General features: G+C 41.6%; 1 protein-coding gene across 2 annotated transcripts; it reads left to right on the top strand.

Moving 5' to 3' along the window:
• Positions 1 to 1,429: 1,429 nt before the first annotated feature.
• rfxap (regulatory factor X-associated protein) lies at positions 1,430 to 17,057 on the top strand. Of its 2 annotated transcripts, XR_013888059.1 has the most exons (4): positions 1,430 to 1,937; positions 12,012 to 12,119; positions 14,437 to 14,601; positions 14,769 to 14,783. XR_013888059.1 is itself a non-coding variant. In XM_080197484.1 (3 exons), the coding sequence occupies exons 1-3, from the start codon at positions 1,503 to 1,505 to the stop codon at positions 14,542 to 14,544; spliced, it is 651 nt and encodes a 216-aa protein (XP_080053610.1). In that variant the 5' UTR covers positions 1,430 to 1,502; the 3' UTR covers positions 14,545 to 17,057. The 2 variants fall into 2 exon arrangements, 1 of the variants encoding a protein (XP_080053610.1); XM_080197484.1 differs by having other exon boundaries at positions 14,437 to 17,057.
• Positions 17,058 to 17,335: the final 278 nt, after the last annotated feature.

Below are 17,335 nucleotides of genomic sequence, written 5' to 3' on the forward strand. Positions count from 1 at the left end.
GGCAGTGGACCAGTTCACGTATCTTGGCAGCACCCTCTCCCAAGCAGTGATTATTGATACAGATATTAACTGCAGAATAGCAAAGGCAAGTTCTGCTTTCAGTAGACTGCACTCCACTGTACGGAAACGTCGAGGAATCAGTCCAGCAACAAAACTGAAGGTCTACAGCACCGCGGTACTCATTACCCTCCTGTATGCCTGTGAAACGTGGACTGTGTATCAAAGGCATGCAAGACAGCTCAATCATTTCCACATGACTTGTCTTCACGGAATATTACACATCCGATGGCAAGTCAAAGTACTAGACACTGAAGTTCTCTCTAGACCAAGACTACAATCAGTCCGCACACTGCTGATGACAGCACAGACCCGGTGGGCAGGTCATGTCATCCGTATGTCAGATGAGCGCATACCCAAGCAGCTCCTTTTTGGAGAACTCTCTGCTGGAAGTCACTCGCATGGAGGGCAGAAGAAACGTTTCAAAGACACACTCAAGGCCTCTCTGAAATCATTTGACATTGACACGACCACCTGGGAAATGGTGGCACAGAACCACCCTACCTGCTGCTGCCTCATCCAAAAGGCTGTCACGAAGCAAGGTGTAGTGCTGAAGCACAACTTATGCGCGAGCCGCACAAGTCCAGAGCCAGCAGTGCAACAATTACAGTGTCTACGCAAGTCTGCCAATATGTGCCAGGACATTCCATGCCCGAATTGGCCTGATCAGTCATCTTCGGACACACCACAACCAGCCTCAAAATGACTAATGGTGTCGAGGTCTTCATCGATGACGATGGACGAACAACATGTACACTCCTCATGACTATTTTTCCAAGTTCCCTAATACTCATGGCTTTCAGATGAGAGACACTCATTTATGATCTCACGCATCCCTTGTGGATCCACACAGACAATCTTGTCGATCCTTTACTTGTTCTATTCTCTCCCTATTTACTCTCTGCTCATTTATGTATTTATAATCTGCTTTGTCTGTATAATCTGCAAGAAACAATATTTTTCACCGTATACTATTACATGTGCTAATAATAGCAAACCAAACGCAAATATGGCCTCAATCAGGGAGCTCATACTCCAAAAGCCAACCTTATGGGCCTTATTGAAGTCATCACGCCACCCGCCGGAACCGTAAATTCAAAACTTTCTCCATTGAAACGGCGGTTAACGGTCACGTGCATACTTTCCGCGCGTGTTTATTTACATTGCGTATGCAATGAGGAGAACAATTGATTGGAGGTAGCCTTTGCGCAGGCCTAGGTGGGGGCAGTCTTTACGCATTCTCAATGCGGGGGGGGGGGGAGTGTTCACGTTCAGTGTGGGGTCGTTTTTGAGCATGCTCAATGTTTTTGAACATGCTCAATATGGGGAGGTGAGTGTTTGGGCATGCTCAGTGTGAGGGTGTATGTTTGAGCATGCTCAGTGAAGTGCGGGAGTCGGAGTTTGGTGTGGGCGGCTGATAAGCAGTTGTTTGCGGGGGTTTGGAGATGAACGAGAGCTGCAAGAACAACGAAGAGCTGACTGTATCTCCACGCAGTGTCAGCCACCAGGAGCTGACAACGGTGGCCATGGACGCGGCTAGTTCTGAGGGAGAAGGAGGAGGAGAGAGGCTGGAGACTCCTGATAACAGAGAGAGCCCGGAGGAGGCCAACGGGGAGGAGGAGGAGGACAACGAAGAGGACGACGACGAGGACGAGGAGGAAGAGGATGATGATGAGGAGGAAGATGAGGAAGAGGAAGAAAGCGGCCAGAGCAAGCTCAAGGAATGTGTGTATGAGGGATGTACAGAAACCACTAGCCAGGTGGCCAAAACCAGGAAACCCTGGATGTGCAAAAAACACCGCAACAAAACTTACAAGGACAAATACAAGAATAAGAAGAAGCAGAACGCCCAGACCATGGTCAACATAAACAAGAGTGATGTGAGCATAAACAGTAGCTGTAGAGCTAACAATTTTATTTGTTTTTGTTTCTCTGGTGGTCTTTTGCCAACGTTTCTGACTTTTTGTTGAGGTACTCTGGATACTGAAACAGAAAATGCTGGAAAATCTAAGCAAGTCTGACAGCATCTGTGGAGGGAGAATAGAATCAACAATGGTCATCTAGACTCGAAATGTCGGCTGTATTCTCTCTCCACAGAAGTTGTCAGACCTGCTGAGATTTTCCAGCATTTTGTTTTTGTTTGATTCCAGCACCCACAGTATTTTACCATTTGATTTATTATTGTCACACTATTAGCAAAAGTATTGTTTCTTGTGCGCTATACAGGGAGCATGCCATTTATAGTGAAGGAAATGAGAGAGTACAAAATGTAGTGTATGGTCATAGCCAGGGTGTAGAGAAAGATCAGTGCAAGGTAGATCCATTCAGAAGTCTGACGGCAGCAGGGAAGAAGCTGTTCTTGAGTCAGTTTGTACATGACCTCAGAATTTTGTATCCTTTTTCCTGAAGGAAGAAGGTGGAAGAGAGAGCGTCTGTGATGCGTGGGGTCCTTAATTATGGTGGCTGCTTTGCGAGGCAGCAGGAAGTGTAGACAGAGTCATTGGATGGGAAGCTGGTTTGTGTGATGGATTGGGCTACATTCATGATCTTTTGTAGCTTCTTGTGGTCTTGGGTAGGGCAGGAGCCATACCAACCTGGGATACAGCCAGAAAGAATGCTTTCCATGGTACATCTGTAAAAATTGGTGAGAATTGTACTGACATGCCAAATTTCCTTAGTCTTCTGAGAAAATAGAGGTTTATTTGTCCCTGGGTACCTCGCTCTCCTTGTATGTGTATCTCTTGTTGTTGTTGACAGGCTATTTACTGGAAATGTCATACTTTTGACATTTACATGTCTCATTTTTTAAATCACAGAATCGTTACAACACAGAAGGATGCCTTTCAACAAGCCATGTCCGATGCCAGCACTGTGCAAAACAAATTTATCTAGTTCCACTTTTCCGTCTTTTCCTTGTAGGCTTGCAATGTTTTTCTTCAGATAATTATTCAAGTTCTTTTCGAACCTTGATTCCTGCACGCTCAGGCAGTGCTTTTTGGATCCAAACCACTCATTGTATAAAATAAGTTTTTCCTCGTGTTGTCTTTTGCCATTCACCTTAAATCAAACCTTTCACTGATTTCAACCAACTTTCTACCAATGGCAACGGTTTCGCCCTATAGCCTGTCTCAATTTTTCTTTAGGAAAAACAGATCTCAATTTTCCAGTCTTATCTGCATGTCTGAAATCTCTCATCTCTGGAACTGTTCTCATAAATCTTTTCTGCAGCCTCTGAAATCCTTTCACATTCTTTCGAAAGAATGGTGCCCAGAATTGGGCACAACAGTCCAGTTAAGTCCAAACCATTATTTTATAAATACATAATCAGAGCAGAAGTAGGCCATTCAACCCCTTGAGTCTGCTCCACTACTCACAAGATCATGGCTGATCTGTGTGTTGAGTTTCACATTCCTTGTCAACTTTTGATAACCTTTGATGCCCTTGCACAACAATTATAGAGTCATAGAGGTTTACAGCATGGAAACAGGCCCTTGGGCCCAACTTGACCATGTTTCCCTTTTTTTAAAACCCCTAAGCTAATCCCAATTGCCCGCATTTGGCCCATATCCCTCTATACCCATTGTACCCATGTCACTATCTAAATTCTTTTTAAAAGATAAAATTGTACCTGCCTCTACTACTATCTCTGGCAGCTTGTTCCAGACACTCACCATCCTCTGTGTGAAAAAATTGCCCCTCTGGACACTTTTGTATCTCTCCCCTCTCACCTTAAACCTATGCCCTCTAGTTTTAGACTCCCCTATCATAGGGAAAAGATATGACTATCTACTGTGTCTAAGCCCCTCATTATTTTATTGACCTCTATAATGTCACCCCTCAGCCTCCTACAGTCCAGAGGAAAAAGTCCCAATCTATTCAGCCTCTTCTTATCATTCAATCCATCAAGTCCCAGTGGCATCCTAGTAAATCTTTTCTGCACTCATTCTAGCTTAATAACATCATTTCTATAATAGGGTGACTAGAATTGCGTACAATATTCCAACTGTGGCCTTACCAATGTCTTGTACAACTTCTACATGACATCCCAACTCCTGTGTTCAATGTTCTGACCGATGAAACCAAGCATGCCGAATGCCTTCTTCACCACTCTGTCCACTTTCAAGGAGCTATGAACATGTGCCTCTAGATCTTTGTTCTGTAACTCTCTCCAACGCCCTACCATTAACTGAGCAAGTCCTGCCCTTGTTCAATCTACCAAAATGCATCACTTCGCATTTGTCTAAATTAAAGTCCATCTGCCATTCGTTAGCCCACTGGCCCAATTGATCAAGATCTCTTTGCAACTGGGGATAACTTTCTTTACTGTCCAGTATGCCATCGATCTTAGTGTCATCTGCAAACTTACTAACCATGCCCCCTATATTCTCATCCAAATCATTAATATAAATGACAAATAACAGTGGACCCAGCACTAATCGCTGAGGCACACCGCTGGTCACAGGCCTCCAGTTTGAAAATCAACTCTCTACAACCACCCTCAGGCTTCTGTGAAGAAGCCAATTTTGTATCCATTTAAATACCTCACCTGGATCCCGTGAGATTTAACTTTGTGCAACCTTTGTACGGTACCTTGTCAAAGGCCTTGCTGAAGTCCATGTAGACAATATCAATGGCACTGCCCTCATCTACCCTCTTGGTTACTCCTTCAAAAAACTCAATTAAATTTGAGAGACATGACTTTAATCCCATAATCCAATATGTATCTTAAGAAACAAATTACTGGTCACTATCACACTGCTGGTTGGAGGAGTTTGCCACAATACTTGTATTACAACATAAGCTACACTTCTCAAGTACTTCATTGGCTGTAAAGTGATCTATCTCTACTTTAAAAATATTCAATGATCCTGCTTCCACCACCTTCCAAAATTGCACAACCCACTGAGAAAAGAATTCTCCTCATCATTGTCTTAAAATGGTGAACCCTAATTTTAAAATAGTGCCCCCTACGTCTGGACTTGCCCACAAGGGGAAACGTCCTTCCAACATCCATTTTGTCAATACAGTTCATGACCTTCTTTACTTCAATCAAGTCAGCCCCTCACTCTTCAGACCTCTAGTGGAAACAAGCCCAGCCTGTCCATCCTATCTTCATGAGACAAGCCGCTCATTCTAGGTAACAATCTAACATCCTCTGAATCGTCTTTAAAGTATTCACATTGTTCCTTAAATAAAGAGACTAAAACTACACAGGCTATTTGAGATCTCACCACTGTAATGGTCTCTATAACTGACACACATCGTTACTTCTTTGTTCAATTCCTCTCATAATAAAGAATAACATTCTATTAGTCTTTTTCATTATATGCTGCACTTGCATACTATTTTGTGACTAGAACACCTAAATCCCTTTGCACCTCAGCATTCTGCAGCCATTCTCCATTTAAGCATGTCTTTTTTTTTATTCTCACTGCCAAAGTGAACAGCTTCACACTTCCCCACACTATGCGGGCCAGATTTGTGCCCACTCACCCAACCTGTGCTATCCATTTCTAGCTCCACATGTCCTTTTCACAACATTTTACATCATTGATGTAAACTGTAAAAAGTTGAGGCCCCAGCACAGACCCCTGTGGGACACCACTCCTGCCAATTAGACGAAGACCCATTTGTTCACGCATTATGTTTTCTGCCAGCCAGCCAACTTTCAATCCATGTAAATACATTGCCCTCTATACCAGGAGCTTTTAATTTTCGCAACAACCTTAAATGTAGCATCTTAGCAAATGCTTCCTGGAAATCCATATATAGTATGTTTCTACAGGGCTATACTGTATCCACAGCACATGTTAACCCTTCAAAGAACCAACATGATTTTCCTTTCCTAAATCCGTGCTGATTCTTCCTGATTACCTTTAATCTAAGTGCCCAGCTGTAACCTCTTTAATGATGATTCCAACACCTTCCTTACGACAGATTGTCACTCTGCTCCTAGTTACTTAGCTTTCACCAGAACTCTGCTTTTCTCACCCAGGCCTTTTCAGAAATGTTGTCCATGCCTACGCTGGGAATTCTCCTTCATAGGTCAGGATCGTCAGAAGACAGGCATGCCCACTTTATGGGCAAGCTGTCAAATGTGCCAAAAACCACTTGAAGAATCTACAGGGTAAAGCTAAATATGTGAGGGGGTAGGATGACAAGTGTGTAGGTAAGGGGTAGGATGGCAGGTGTGTGCATTTGGGGAGAATGGCAGGTAAGTGGGTGGTAGGTGGGTGGGTAAGGGGGAGGCCAGCAGGTGACAGGGAAAGTGGGAGATGTAGGTAGGGATGGCTGGAAGTTAGATAATCTGAAGTATTTGGGGTTGGTTAAGGGCTGAGAATAGCTCTGGGGGATTGTTTGTGGGGGACAGTGTGTCTGGGGATAGTCTTGGGGTGGAGGGTCAGGAGAGAGTTAGTCAGGTGATCAGATTGGAAGTTGCAGTTAGTAGAATAGTTGCCCAGGCATTAGAATTGGTTTTAATTCTTTTGCCTTTTTCTTGATAACTGTTCTGTTAAGTAAGTCATAGTAAGAAGTCTCTCAACACCAGGTTAAAGTCCAACCAGTTTATTTGATAGCTAACCTGCTATTAATAGACTCGCATTCTAATCAGTATTCTGTAAACTGTTTGTGCCTTTATATGCCCTTCTCTGATCAGAACTTTCCACGCACCTGACGAAGGAACAGCGTTTCTGAAAGCTTGTGGGTTTACTATCAAATAAACTGGTTGGACTTTAACCTAGTGTTGTGAGACTTCTTACTGTGTTTACCCCAGTCCAACAGCAGCATTTCCACATCAAGTAAGTCATAGCCCTCTGAAGTCTTTGACTCTAACTCAGAATTTCAGAAGTTTCCAGATGCAGGGGAATTGCTCATCAACAGATGTCCAAACATACCGGGCTGTTCCAATTGTTGCCCTCAAAATCGGGTCAACTGATATTTTGAACAAAGACACTCAAACTCTCTATTGTACAATAAATCTCCTTTAGTGTGTTCTACTAAGCTACCACAAAAATATCAAGTTCTACTAACATTTAACACAGCAGACATAAAATTTTGTTACACACAAAGTAACTAACTTCTGATTTCCTTCATATTACACAAAGTATCAAAACTTCACAAAATATCCAAACTCAACTTGGACTTAGATATACTACCTATGGCGAGCTGAACGGTTCAGATTCCCTCCCGATGGGCTTTGTTCCAATGATTGAGACCTGGACTTGGCGTCTTACTGCTTCCACAGTTACTGCTGCCAATGTACTGATTGTGCTTCCGTTCAAGTACTCACAGGACAGGCACTAATCTATCATTATCTTATTGGCTGCAAATGTTTGAGTCATACTTCTGTCAGAGGTCGTGATTCTCTCAGGAACACAACACAGGGATCTATATTCAATCACTGCCTGTTCAAGGCATAGCAACCACCACTGTCCAGTCAATTGCTGTGTTTGTTCTATGGCTGCTCTTTACTGTTTCCACAGTCCTTAGCCTGATACAGAGTTAGCCCTTTTAACCATCAGGCTTTGCTGCTGCTTTATGAACATACATCCTGCTACACTGTGGAGTCATTGTGTTGGGCCTTTTGAGAGATTCCACAGCACATCTTTTGGGGTATAACCATCTGGAGACTGGAACATCTGGGTCACTGATCCAGAAAATTCTCCTAAACGCACTTAAATTCTTTCCCCCGACCCTGCCTGAACCATTCCCTGAAAATTTGCTCTTGGAGGAACTTTGCCAAGTGCTACTTGCTGCGGTGCTTGTTCTTGGGATATAGATGGCACTGGTAAGATAGAATTTTGTTTCTGTTCCTAAACATCCTGAAGGTTTTAAGTACAGGGCTAGATTCATAGGCTATGCTGGATTGGATTAGCAAACTGCTGTCACTGAAGGGCATTAGAGCTTCAGGTTTTTCTTATAACCCAGAAACTTAAATAGTCCCTTTAATCTTGTACCTGCCTGCAAATATCAGATTTATCAAATTCATTTTCTAATGATAATGGGATATGAAATTCTGATTACTCGACTACCGTACACTTGCAGTAATTTATTAGCTATAAAGTGTCTTTAGATTGCCTGAATAATGGAACGCATTTATATGGCGATATATAATTTTTTTTAATGATGTTTGCCTGTTGTGCACATACATTGAAGCTGTAGGATAATAGCCAGGAGTAAAAAGTAGGCCAAATCACATCCTTTGCCCCTCCCTGCTCAGGATTGGTGGGTTAGCTGTTGTTAATACTGCACTATATGCCAGACAGACCAAAATTTGAACGTGGAATGTTGTGATGCATTCATCATTGAGACATTGGCTGATCTGGATAACTTGGATCAAAGATGTATAATGAATATCTAAGCAATAAAGCAACCTTGCAAATAATCAGCTAGAATCTCTTTTCCGGTCTTTTAATTATAGTTTATGTTAGTTTTTGTCTTTTTTGCATGCCACGTCATCATAATCCCACCAATTTCATGGGTCAGCATATCTTGTACCTGCCCACAAATAACCAGATTAATTTTCTTCAACCCAACATCAATTGCAAAGCACAATTTGAGATCATGTAGTTTTTTCATAAAGTCTGTGGGCCAGATTCTGCTGCCAAAATAACGATTTATTTGATTTATTATTGTCAGACATATACAGTGAAAAGTATTGTTTCTTGCGTGTTTTACAGATAAAGCATACCATAAATAGAGAAGGAAAGGAGGGGGTATAGAATATAGTGTTACAGTCATTGTTAGGGTGTAGAGAAAAGTCAACTTAATATAAAGTAGGTCCATTCAAAAACCTAATGGCAGCAGGGAAGAAGCTGTTCTTAGTTGGTTGGTACTGGACCTCAGACTTCTGTATCTTTTTCCTGATAGAAGAAGGTGAAAGAGTATGTTCAGGGTGCATGGTATCCTTGATTATGGTGGTAGACAGAGTCAGTGGATAGGATGCTGGTTTGTATAATGGACTGGGCTTCATTCATGATCCTTTGTAGTTTCGTGTGGTCTTGGACAGAGCAGGAACCGTACCAAGCTAATATAAAACCAGAAAGGACGGTGCATCTATAAAACTTGATGAGAGTGATAGCAGACATGGTGAATTTCCTTAGCTTCCTGAGAAAGTAGAGGCATTGGTGGACTTTCTTAACTATAGCATCAGCATGGAGGGACCAGGACATTTTGTTGATGATCTGGACACCTAGAAACTTGAACCACTTGATTATTTTCACTTCATCCCTATTGAAGTAGGCAGGGGCATGTCCTCCATCCACTACCTGAAGTCATTTACTACTCCTTTGTTTTACTGGTATTAAGGGAGAAATTATTGTCGTCACATCATTTCACCTGATTCTCTATCTCCTGCACTCCGTCTCATTGTTTGAGATCCAATCTACAATGGTGGTGTCATCAAACTTGAAAATCGAGTTGGAGGGAAATTTGGCCACGGTCATCTGAGTATAAGGAGTATAGTAAGGGGCTGAGGACACAGCCTTGCGGGTACCTGTGCTGAGGATAGTCAGGGAGGAGGTATTGTCACCTGTCCTTAATGATTGCAGTCTGTGGGTTAGGAAGTCTCGGATCCAGTCACAGAGGGAGGAGGCGAGTCCTAGGTTGTGGAGTGGGGGATATGTTTTGTTTGGATAATGGTGTTGAAGGCTGAGCTGTAGTCAATAAATAGGAGTCCAACATAAGTGTCTTTGTTATCTCGGTGTTTCAGGGTTGAGTGTAGGGCCAGGGAGATGGCATCTGCTGTGAACCTGTTATGGCGATAGGTGGACTGAAGTGGATCCAGGCAATCTGAGAGGCCAGAATTGATCCATGCCATGACTAACCTTTCGAAGCACTTCACAATGGTGGATTTCAGAGCCACCAGGCGATAGTCATTAAGGCATGTTGCCAGCCTTTTCTTTGGTACAAGAATGTTGGTCATCCAAAAATACCTTAAAGAAAGTAGGGACCTCAGAGTGGTGTAATAGAGGTTAAAGATATCTGCAAATACCCCCTCCAGCTGATCCACATAGGATCTGAGTGTTCATCCAAGTACCCCATCCAGGCTAGTCACTTTTTGCGGGTTGGCTTCTGAGAAGGCTGATTAGACATCTGTGATGGTAACCTTGGACACTGGATCGGCTGAGCCTTCTGGGGTGGAACATGTACTCTTATTGACCTCTTGCTCAAAATGAGAATGGAATGGGCTCGATTCCTGGCTTGAATCGTTGTCTGTGTGGAGTTTGCACAGTCTCCTCATGTCTGCGTGGGTTTTCCCTGGGTGCTCCGGTTTCCTCCCACAGTCCAAAGATGTGTAGGTCAGGTTGACTGGCTATGCTAAAATTGCCCGTTAGTGTCCTGAGATGCATAGGTTAGAGGGATTAGCAGGTAAATGTTTAGGGATATGGGGATAGGGCCTGGGTGTGTTTGTGGTTGGTGCAGACTCGATTGGCCAGATGGCCTCTTTCTGCACTGCAGGGTTTCTGTGATTCTATGATAATGCATTGAACTCATTGGGGAGGGTGCATTGGTGCCAGCAATTCTACATGCCTTCATCTTGTAGCCTTTTATGTGTTGCAGACCTTGCCATAATCAGCAGGAGCCTGTGTGGCTAACCTGGGGCTCTAGCTTGGTCTAATACTGTTCCTTGGCATCTTTGGTTGTCCATAGATCGTATCTGAATTTCTTGTATAGGTCAAGATATAGATTGCCTGACTTGAATGCCTCAGACCTGGACTTCAGCAAGCGGTGGATATCCCTGATCACCCATGATGTCTGGTTGGGAAACTCACGGATTAGCTTTTTTTAGCACACAGTCTTTTATTCAGTTACTAATGAAGTCTGTTACTGTCGTGGCATATTCATTCAGGTTGGTCACTGAGTTCTTAAATATTGAACAGTCCACTGACTTAAAGCAGTCCTACAGGAAATCATTTGATGCTTCAGATCAACATTGCACAGTTGTCTTTATTGGATTCTCCTGTTTCAGCTTTTGCTTGTAATTTGGGAGCAGGAACACAGCCTTCTGGTCAATTTCCAAAGTGTGGGTGGGCAATAGAGCAGTAAGCATGTTTGGTGTTTGTGTAACAGTGATCTAGGACGTTTGGTGGGCTTAATGGCACTTGATATTATTTATGTCTAAATAATAAACACTTTCAGGTGAAATGGCTCCCATTCAAGTTGTCACTCTCTGCCTTTTGCTTTGTTTGAGTAAGTGGCATTTCACAGCCCAAAGCAAATCAAATGTCACAAATTTGTTTTCTTCTGGAGGTGCCGAATTTTAGCAGTGACAGTAAACCAATGCCTTGACAACCATTTGGAGCAGATGTAAAAGTTCCCAAGCATGACTTCAGAAAAGAGCTTCAGAGTTCTGTGTGTTGGCCAGTATTTATTACTCAGCCAAATCACTCATCTCAATCTAATCATTATTACATTGCTGTTTGAGACTTTGTATGAAAAGTAGCTACACCTATCCTACATTACAGAAGTACTTCATTATCTATAAAGCATCTTGGGACATTGGATTTACATAGAACCTTTCACCACTTCACAGTGTAAATCTGTTAATTATCTGCATGGTTGATACAAACTAAACTCACCATTGATATGTTGGGCCACTAAGTCTAATTACACTTCTAATGTAATAATGATGGCCGTTCAACATATCTGACACAAAATTAACAGCGCCTCAGTTCTTCAATTTTTAAAAAAGCTTTTCCCTTTTTTCTTTCTGATTTGAAATTGCAGCTTCCAACTCTCAGTTGCTTCTCAATTCTTATGCCATTAACCTTGCAATCTCCTAAACCAGTCAAGAAGATACAGTTGCTTGTTTTGTTTGTTCAGATCCCAAATGCCCTCTTCTATCTAGAGGGTGCCGAAACATTTCCATCTTGCACTTAAAATGGGGAAGTTTAACACTCTGTGCTGTTTGTTGACGGTGAAGCACTTAGTTATTTGTTTTGGTTCCTCCACAGGATGATACAGATGAAAGACCAACTAAACAACGTTTGAGCTGTATGATAGTGCATCAAACGAGTCGTAAAGCAAGCCTTCTTGAGCAAGTTTTAAATCAAAAAAGATTGGTAAGTGTTTGTTGTGATCCCTAAATTTCACGTGCTGGCACACAACTACCCAGCCATTCTTCTGATACTTAAATTCATCTCCATCAGCCATGGCTTTGCCCTGCAGCATTATGTCCCATATACTAGATGCATCAAAATGGAGATGAGGAGAAATCTTGCTTATGAAGTAAATTTAGCTTGTGGAATGCTGTGCAAAAAATTCATTTCAACATTCAAAAATGTATTGGATCATTACTTGAAGGCCTGTCAAAGTTTATGGGGAAAATGCAAGATTAAAAGAAAAACTTTTTTATAGTTTTTTTTAAATGAAATAGGTCTCTAAACGTTTCAGACACACAATCTGATAAAGTTCACAGACAAAAAGTATGTCCATAGTTTTTTATTAATCACTTGCTGTCTTGACCATTGCTGCTGTTGGGATAGTTGGATGGATTTTTTTCTTTACAAATTTAATTTAGACTTCTAGACAGTGTATGGCAATAAGCACACAGTGTTGCTATAATTTCTTGATATAACATTTGCTAACCAATATCAGAATTGGCAATTGGGGAAGGGCACATCCCAAATATTCCCATAACCCAAGCGGCCTTGAAGTGCCCTCTGTACCCTTTTGCACTGTGCAGAGGGCTTTCCTAAGTGGATTTCTGTGGCACACCCTTCACTCCTGTACCCAATGCCTGGACACACTTTGGTGTACCATGTTGCTGGCTGAATGTCCCCAGTGGAGGTTCTTGCAATAGAGGAGTCCTGCCCCTAACATTATGGAACTGGTGTTGCACGCAACAGTCCCATGCAACCAGAGGTTGCTTCAGTTCGTGGACTCCCAAGGAGCCTGCCTTTTTTGTTTTTTGCAGTCTTGAGAACCATGCATATATAGTTTGTTATGGACTCAACTCCCTTTTCAGTTACTTCGTTTTGTTTGCACTTCAACCCCATGCTCTTAATCTACAGGAACCCCCGTGCAGAGGAGGAAGTTTATGGACCTCCATGTGAACCTGCTCCTGGGCCTGGCTAAACTTGCCATCAACAGATCCAGGCAGTGGGCAATTGAGTGGGTCATCTGACCCAACTGCCTGCTTCTCTGCCACGACCAAATTCACGGCCCAGTGCTCCTGAAGAAGGAGGACAGGATGCGCACTGGCACTGTCAAAGTCTTCCATGCTGGGTGGGCACTGCAGGAACTGGGGTGCCTTATCAACTCTCTGAATCACATTTTAATTTGATGTTTTGGGTTTTGATTTGTTTTTGTATAAGACGGAATCCAGTTAAGGGGCTGCCCCTTGAATTTGTCCCTCAGTTTGATTTAATTGGTTAATTGTTTTAACCCAAAATGAGGCACATCCCAAATATCAAGCACATTAGCTTTGGTTTACCAAATGATATTTCAGCACTGTAATTTCCTGGATGTTATTCTATTGAATGGAAAAACTTTGCATTTTTAATCTGAGGCACAGCAATTTTAGAACACCAGAAAATTTAAAAAATCATAATTGTAAGTGAAGAGCATTTTGATTAGCCCATTTCCTTTTTACCCCATTTTCTGCTGTGAAAGTCTGAACAAAAGACAACTACTCAACATTTTTGATGCTGATTGAGAATGGCATCTGCCAACTATATGAAATGCACTGACGAAGTATTGTGGACTGCATCTTTGAATGTTGAGCTTCTCAAGAAAAGAATTTGGACACCTCAGTTGTTTTGATGTATACTACTTGTCTCTTATTGATGCATGTTAAGGGAGACTTAGCTAAGTATGTGAGGGAGAAAAGAATAGAAAGTTATGTTGGAGTGAGATGAAGCAAAGTGGGAAGGGGTTTGTGTGGGATATAAAAGACTAGCACAGGCCTGATGAGCTAAATAACCTGATCAACAAATTCTTTAATACATTATGCGTGAAGTATCTTTTCAAATTTGAAATCCATTGCAATAAAATTGATTAGCAACAAGAAATGCCCTGTAAAGCAGTGTTTTTTTTTCCCCACTTGATCCCAGCATAGTTTTGAATTGTTATTTTTAAAGAAAATATAATTTTAACACTAAACCAGGTGGAGAATCAAACTTGAAGAATGCAATCAGAAATGTGCCTGCAATGCTAATGTTTATTTTCCTGCTTGTGCTCTCTAAACTTGGCTTCCTGTTATGAACATGGGTGTACTGAATTCACCTTTTTGATGAGAAATGAAGTTTGAGAAATTTTTGTTAGAAAAACTCTGAAGATATTTTAAAATCTAGATAGTGTGCAAAATATTCCAGTGCAGCAGTAAGTGACTTGTTAAAATAAAGTTTGATCAGTAATGCTTATTACATTTATTTTTAGTCACTATTGAGAAGTCCAGAAGTTGTCCAGTTTCTACAACAGCAGCAACGATTGCTGAGCAGCCAGGCCCTTGCTCAAAGGCAGCAGTTTCAAGAAACACCAATGTGATGCTTTCTTTTCAAAATAGGACGCTAACATATTGAAGCTTGATGCGATTAAATTTAAGTAAGTCACTCTTATGCAGAGTTTTTAACCTTGCAGCTGTTTTACCTCATAACATTGAGAACAGTGTTTTCCAACTCCAGTTTCAAAAAAGATTTTAAGCTAAAGAACGTAAATGCAATATTGTTCACTTTCTCTTTCTGTTCTGTGAAATGTTTTCTACTTTAAAGGCCAGAATTTTACATATAAAGTTTGGGCACATGCCCAACCTGGAAGTGCATAAGATTGCAAAAGAAGATGTCAGAGGTGCATCCCAACATCCTTACCTGACATTTTGGTCTGATGCTTTGGTTGGTGGACATATGTGTGATTTGGATGCTTGCCAGCTAGCAATCAGGAAGCCAATTTAATTAATTAAACACCAATTGTCTGGAATTTTATCTTGGCTATCAATCTTTGTGGTTTGCAGGTGGACTAATTTGCCAGATGGCCTCTACATTTAAATTGCAACCTCACTCCAGGGCAGAGCTCAAATAAAACTAACAGATGAGTCTGGGGATTGAGGACTGTGTGTGATTGTGCGCCCTGGACACTTGTGGCATAGTTGTAACATCGATTTTATTTTCACAGGATCAGTAGCTCCCTGATGACAAAGCTCTACAGCAGCGCTCCCCCACAGGGAGCACATTGGAAGTACCAGTCCCTTCTCTCCGTCCCCACTTTCCCCAGTTGCACTGAACTTTTCAGAGTGCATTCCAGTCTGGGTGGCCATTCATTGGCCAAGCAGTGTGAAATTGTACTCCGGTGCCGACCATGTCTGGGAATGTATGATGGGCAAAAAATTCAGGCCACAGATATCTTATACATATCAACATGTTAGATACTTTGAAAATTCCTGATCAGCTGACTTTTCCCTTTTATACTGTGCTGTAGAGGATGAGGGATGATGGTATAAAATGGAACAGCTCCCTATTGCAGAATCCCAGTGTCAACACCAAACTGTTCCAGGTTAGATAGAGGGTGACTCCGTGCAAAGTAAAATTCCCTTAACCTGGTACAAACCATGTGTGTGATTCAGTCTAAACAAAAATGGTCATTTCCACAATGCTGTACATCTGAGGAAGCATTGCAGTGAAGGGGGGGGAGCTGGTAGATGCTGGACAAGTGAAAATGAGAAGAGTTGATGGCAAATAGATCTGAAAAGCATGGTATCATTGGTGAAGTTTATATTGGCTGAAACTGCCTGTTGGACTGAGATTGGGTAAAGGGTGCCGTGTGAGTTGCCAAGGATACTGTGATTGTAATGCTACAAAAAACTTTTTGATTTTAGAGCAGGTTGCAACACTTGAACTTATTTCTGCTGTGCTCAAGCTCACAGGAAGTTCAAGTATTGACTTGTTCAAAATGCAAAATTCTGCCGTAACCCTAGATCAAGATAGCTTTTGTCTAATTAAGACTCCCAATTTTTAATGAAGAAGGGAAAAGTTGGCTGCAGGCACTACATGAATAATCAAAGAGTACGAGCTGCCTAATGGGAGCGACAAAGTTCTCTAGGAACTACAATTTTTCTTTGGGTTCTTCCTTTTCTGCTTTCACAAAGTTAGCCTTCCACTGATAAAAGAAACAAGTTAATAGGGAAAGCATAGGCAATACAAATACAATTGTACAGCTATAGGCATTTACTTCCCAAATCTGTTACAGACATTAAACACTGCAGTAGAGTCATAGAGGTTTACAACGTGGAAACAGGCCCTTTGGTCCAACTTGTCCAAGCTGCCTTTTTTTTAAAAATCCCTAAACTAATCCCAATTGCCTGCATTTGGCCCATATCCCTCTATATTCATCGTACCCATGTAACTATCTAAATGCTTTTTAAAAGTCAAAATTGTACCTACCTCTACTACTACCTCTGGCAGCTTGTTCCAGACACTCACCACCTGTTGTGTGAAAAAATTGCTTCTCTGGACACTTTTCTATCACTCCTCTTTCACATTAAACCTATGCCCTGTAGTTTTAGACTCCCCAATCTTTGAGAAAAGATACTGACCATGTAGCTGGTCTGTGCCCCTTATTATTTTATAGATCTCTAAAAGATCACCTCTCAGCCTTCTACACTCCGGAGAAAAAGGTCCCAGTCAATCCATCAAGTCCTGGTAGCATCCTAGTAAATCTTTTCTGCACTCTTTCTAGATAATAATATCCTTTCTATAATAGGGTGACCAGAATTGCACACAGTATTCCAAGTGTGGCCTTACCAATGTCTTGTACAACTTCAAGACATTCCAACTCCTGAATTCAATGTTAATGTAAAATGTTACACTCATGCTGCTTGAAATTGGATAGGGTTAGACTGGAGAGCTTAAATTTCTGGCTATGTATAATTCCTAAATTTTTTAATGTGTTGAATATTAAATGTGATTTCTGAGCATTTAAAATGTGAATTTTGTTTGCAAATATAAGTCTTTAACAATATTTTGTAACAGATTATTTTTCAAATAAATTATGCTTGTGTAACCTTGCATGTTTTGTTTCTTTGTTCCCTTCAAACAAATGTGTTGTTGATTTAAAACTTACCACTTATTGTGTTGCTGAGAGATCAACTTGATCTATAAAGTTCCATTCAGCCACTCAAGCCTGGGAAGATTTATTGTTTCTCCAGACCGTAAGGGAGCTGAAGTGATTAACCTAAAAACTTGAGACGCGGTCATCCATTAAATAAAGCAAATTTAAAGGGCACATGCTATTGTGCCGAGGGACCTGGGGGTCCTTGTACATGAATTGCAAAAACTCAGTTTGC

The sequence above is a fragment of the Carcharhinus amblyrhynchos genome, chromosome 10 (genome assembly GCF_965287045.1).
Source record: "Carcharhinus amblyrhynchos chromosome 10, sCarAmb.v2.hapA, whole genome shotgun sequence".
NCBI lineage: Eukaryota > Metazoa > Chordata > Chondrichthyes > Carcharhiniformes > Carcharhinidae > Carcharhinus > Carcharhinus amblyrhynchos.

Excerpts from the sequence above, each read along its gene's own strand:
- rfxap (XM_080197484.1), top strand. The coding sequence starts at position 1,503 with ATGAACGAGAGCTGCAAGAACAACGAAGAGCTGACTGTATCTCCACGC. Across the intron at positions 1,938-12,011 it reads TCAACATAAACAAGAGTGAT|GATGATACAGATGAAAGACC; the intron begins GTGAGCATAAAC and ends GTTCCTCCACAG. Across the intron at positions 12,120-14,436 it reads TTTTAAATCAAAAAAGATTG|TCACTATTGAGAAGTCCAGA; the intron begins GTAAGTGTTTGT and ends ATTTATTTTTAG.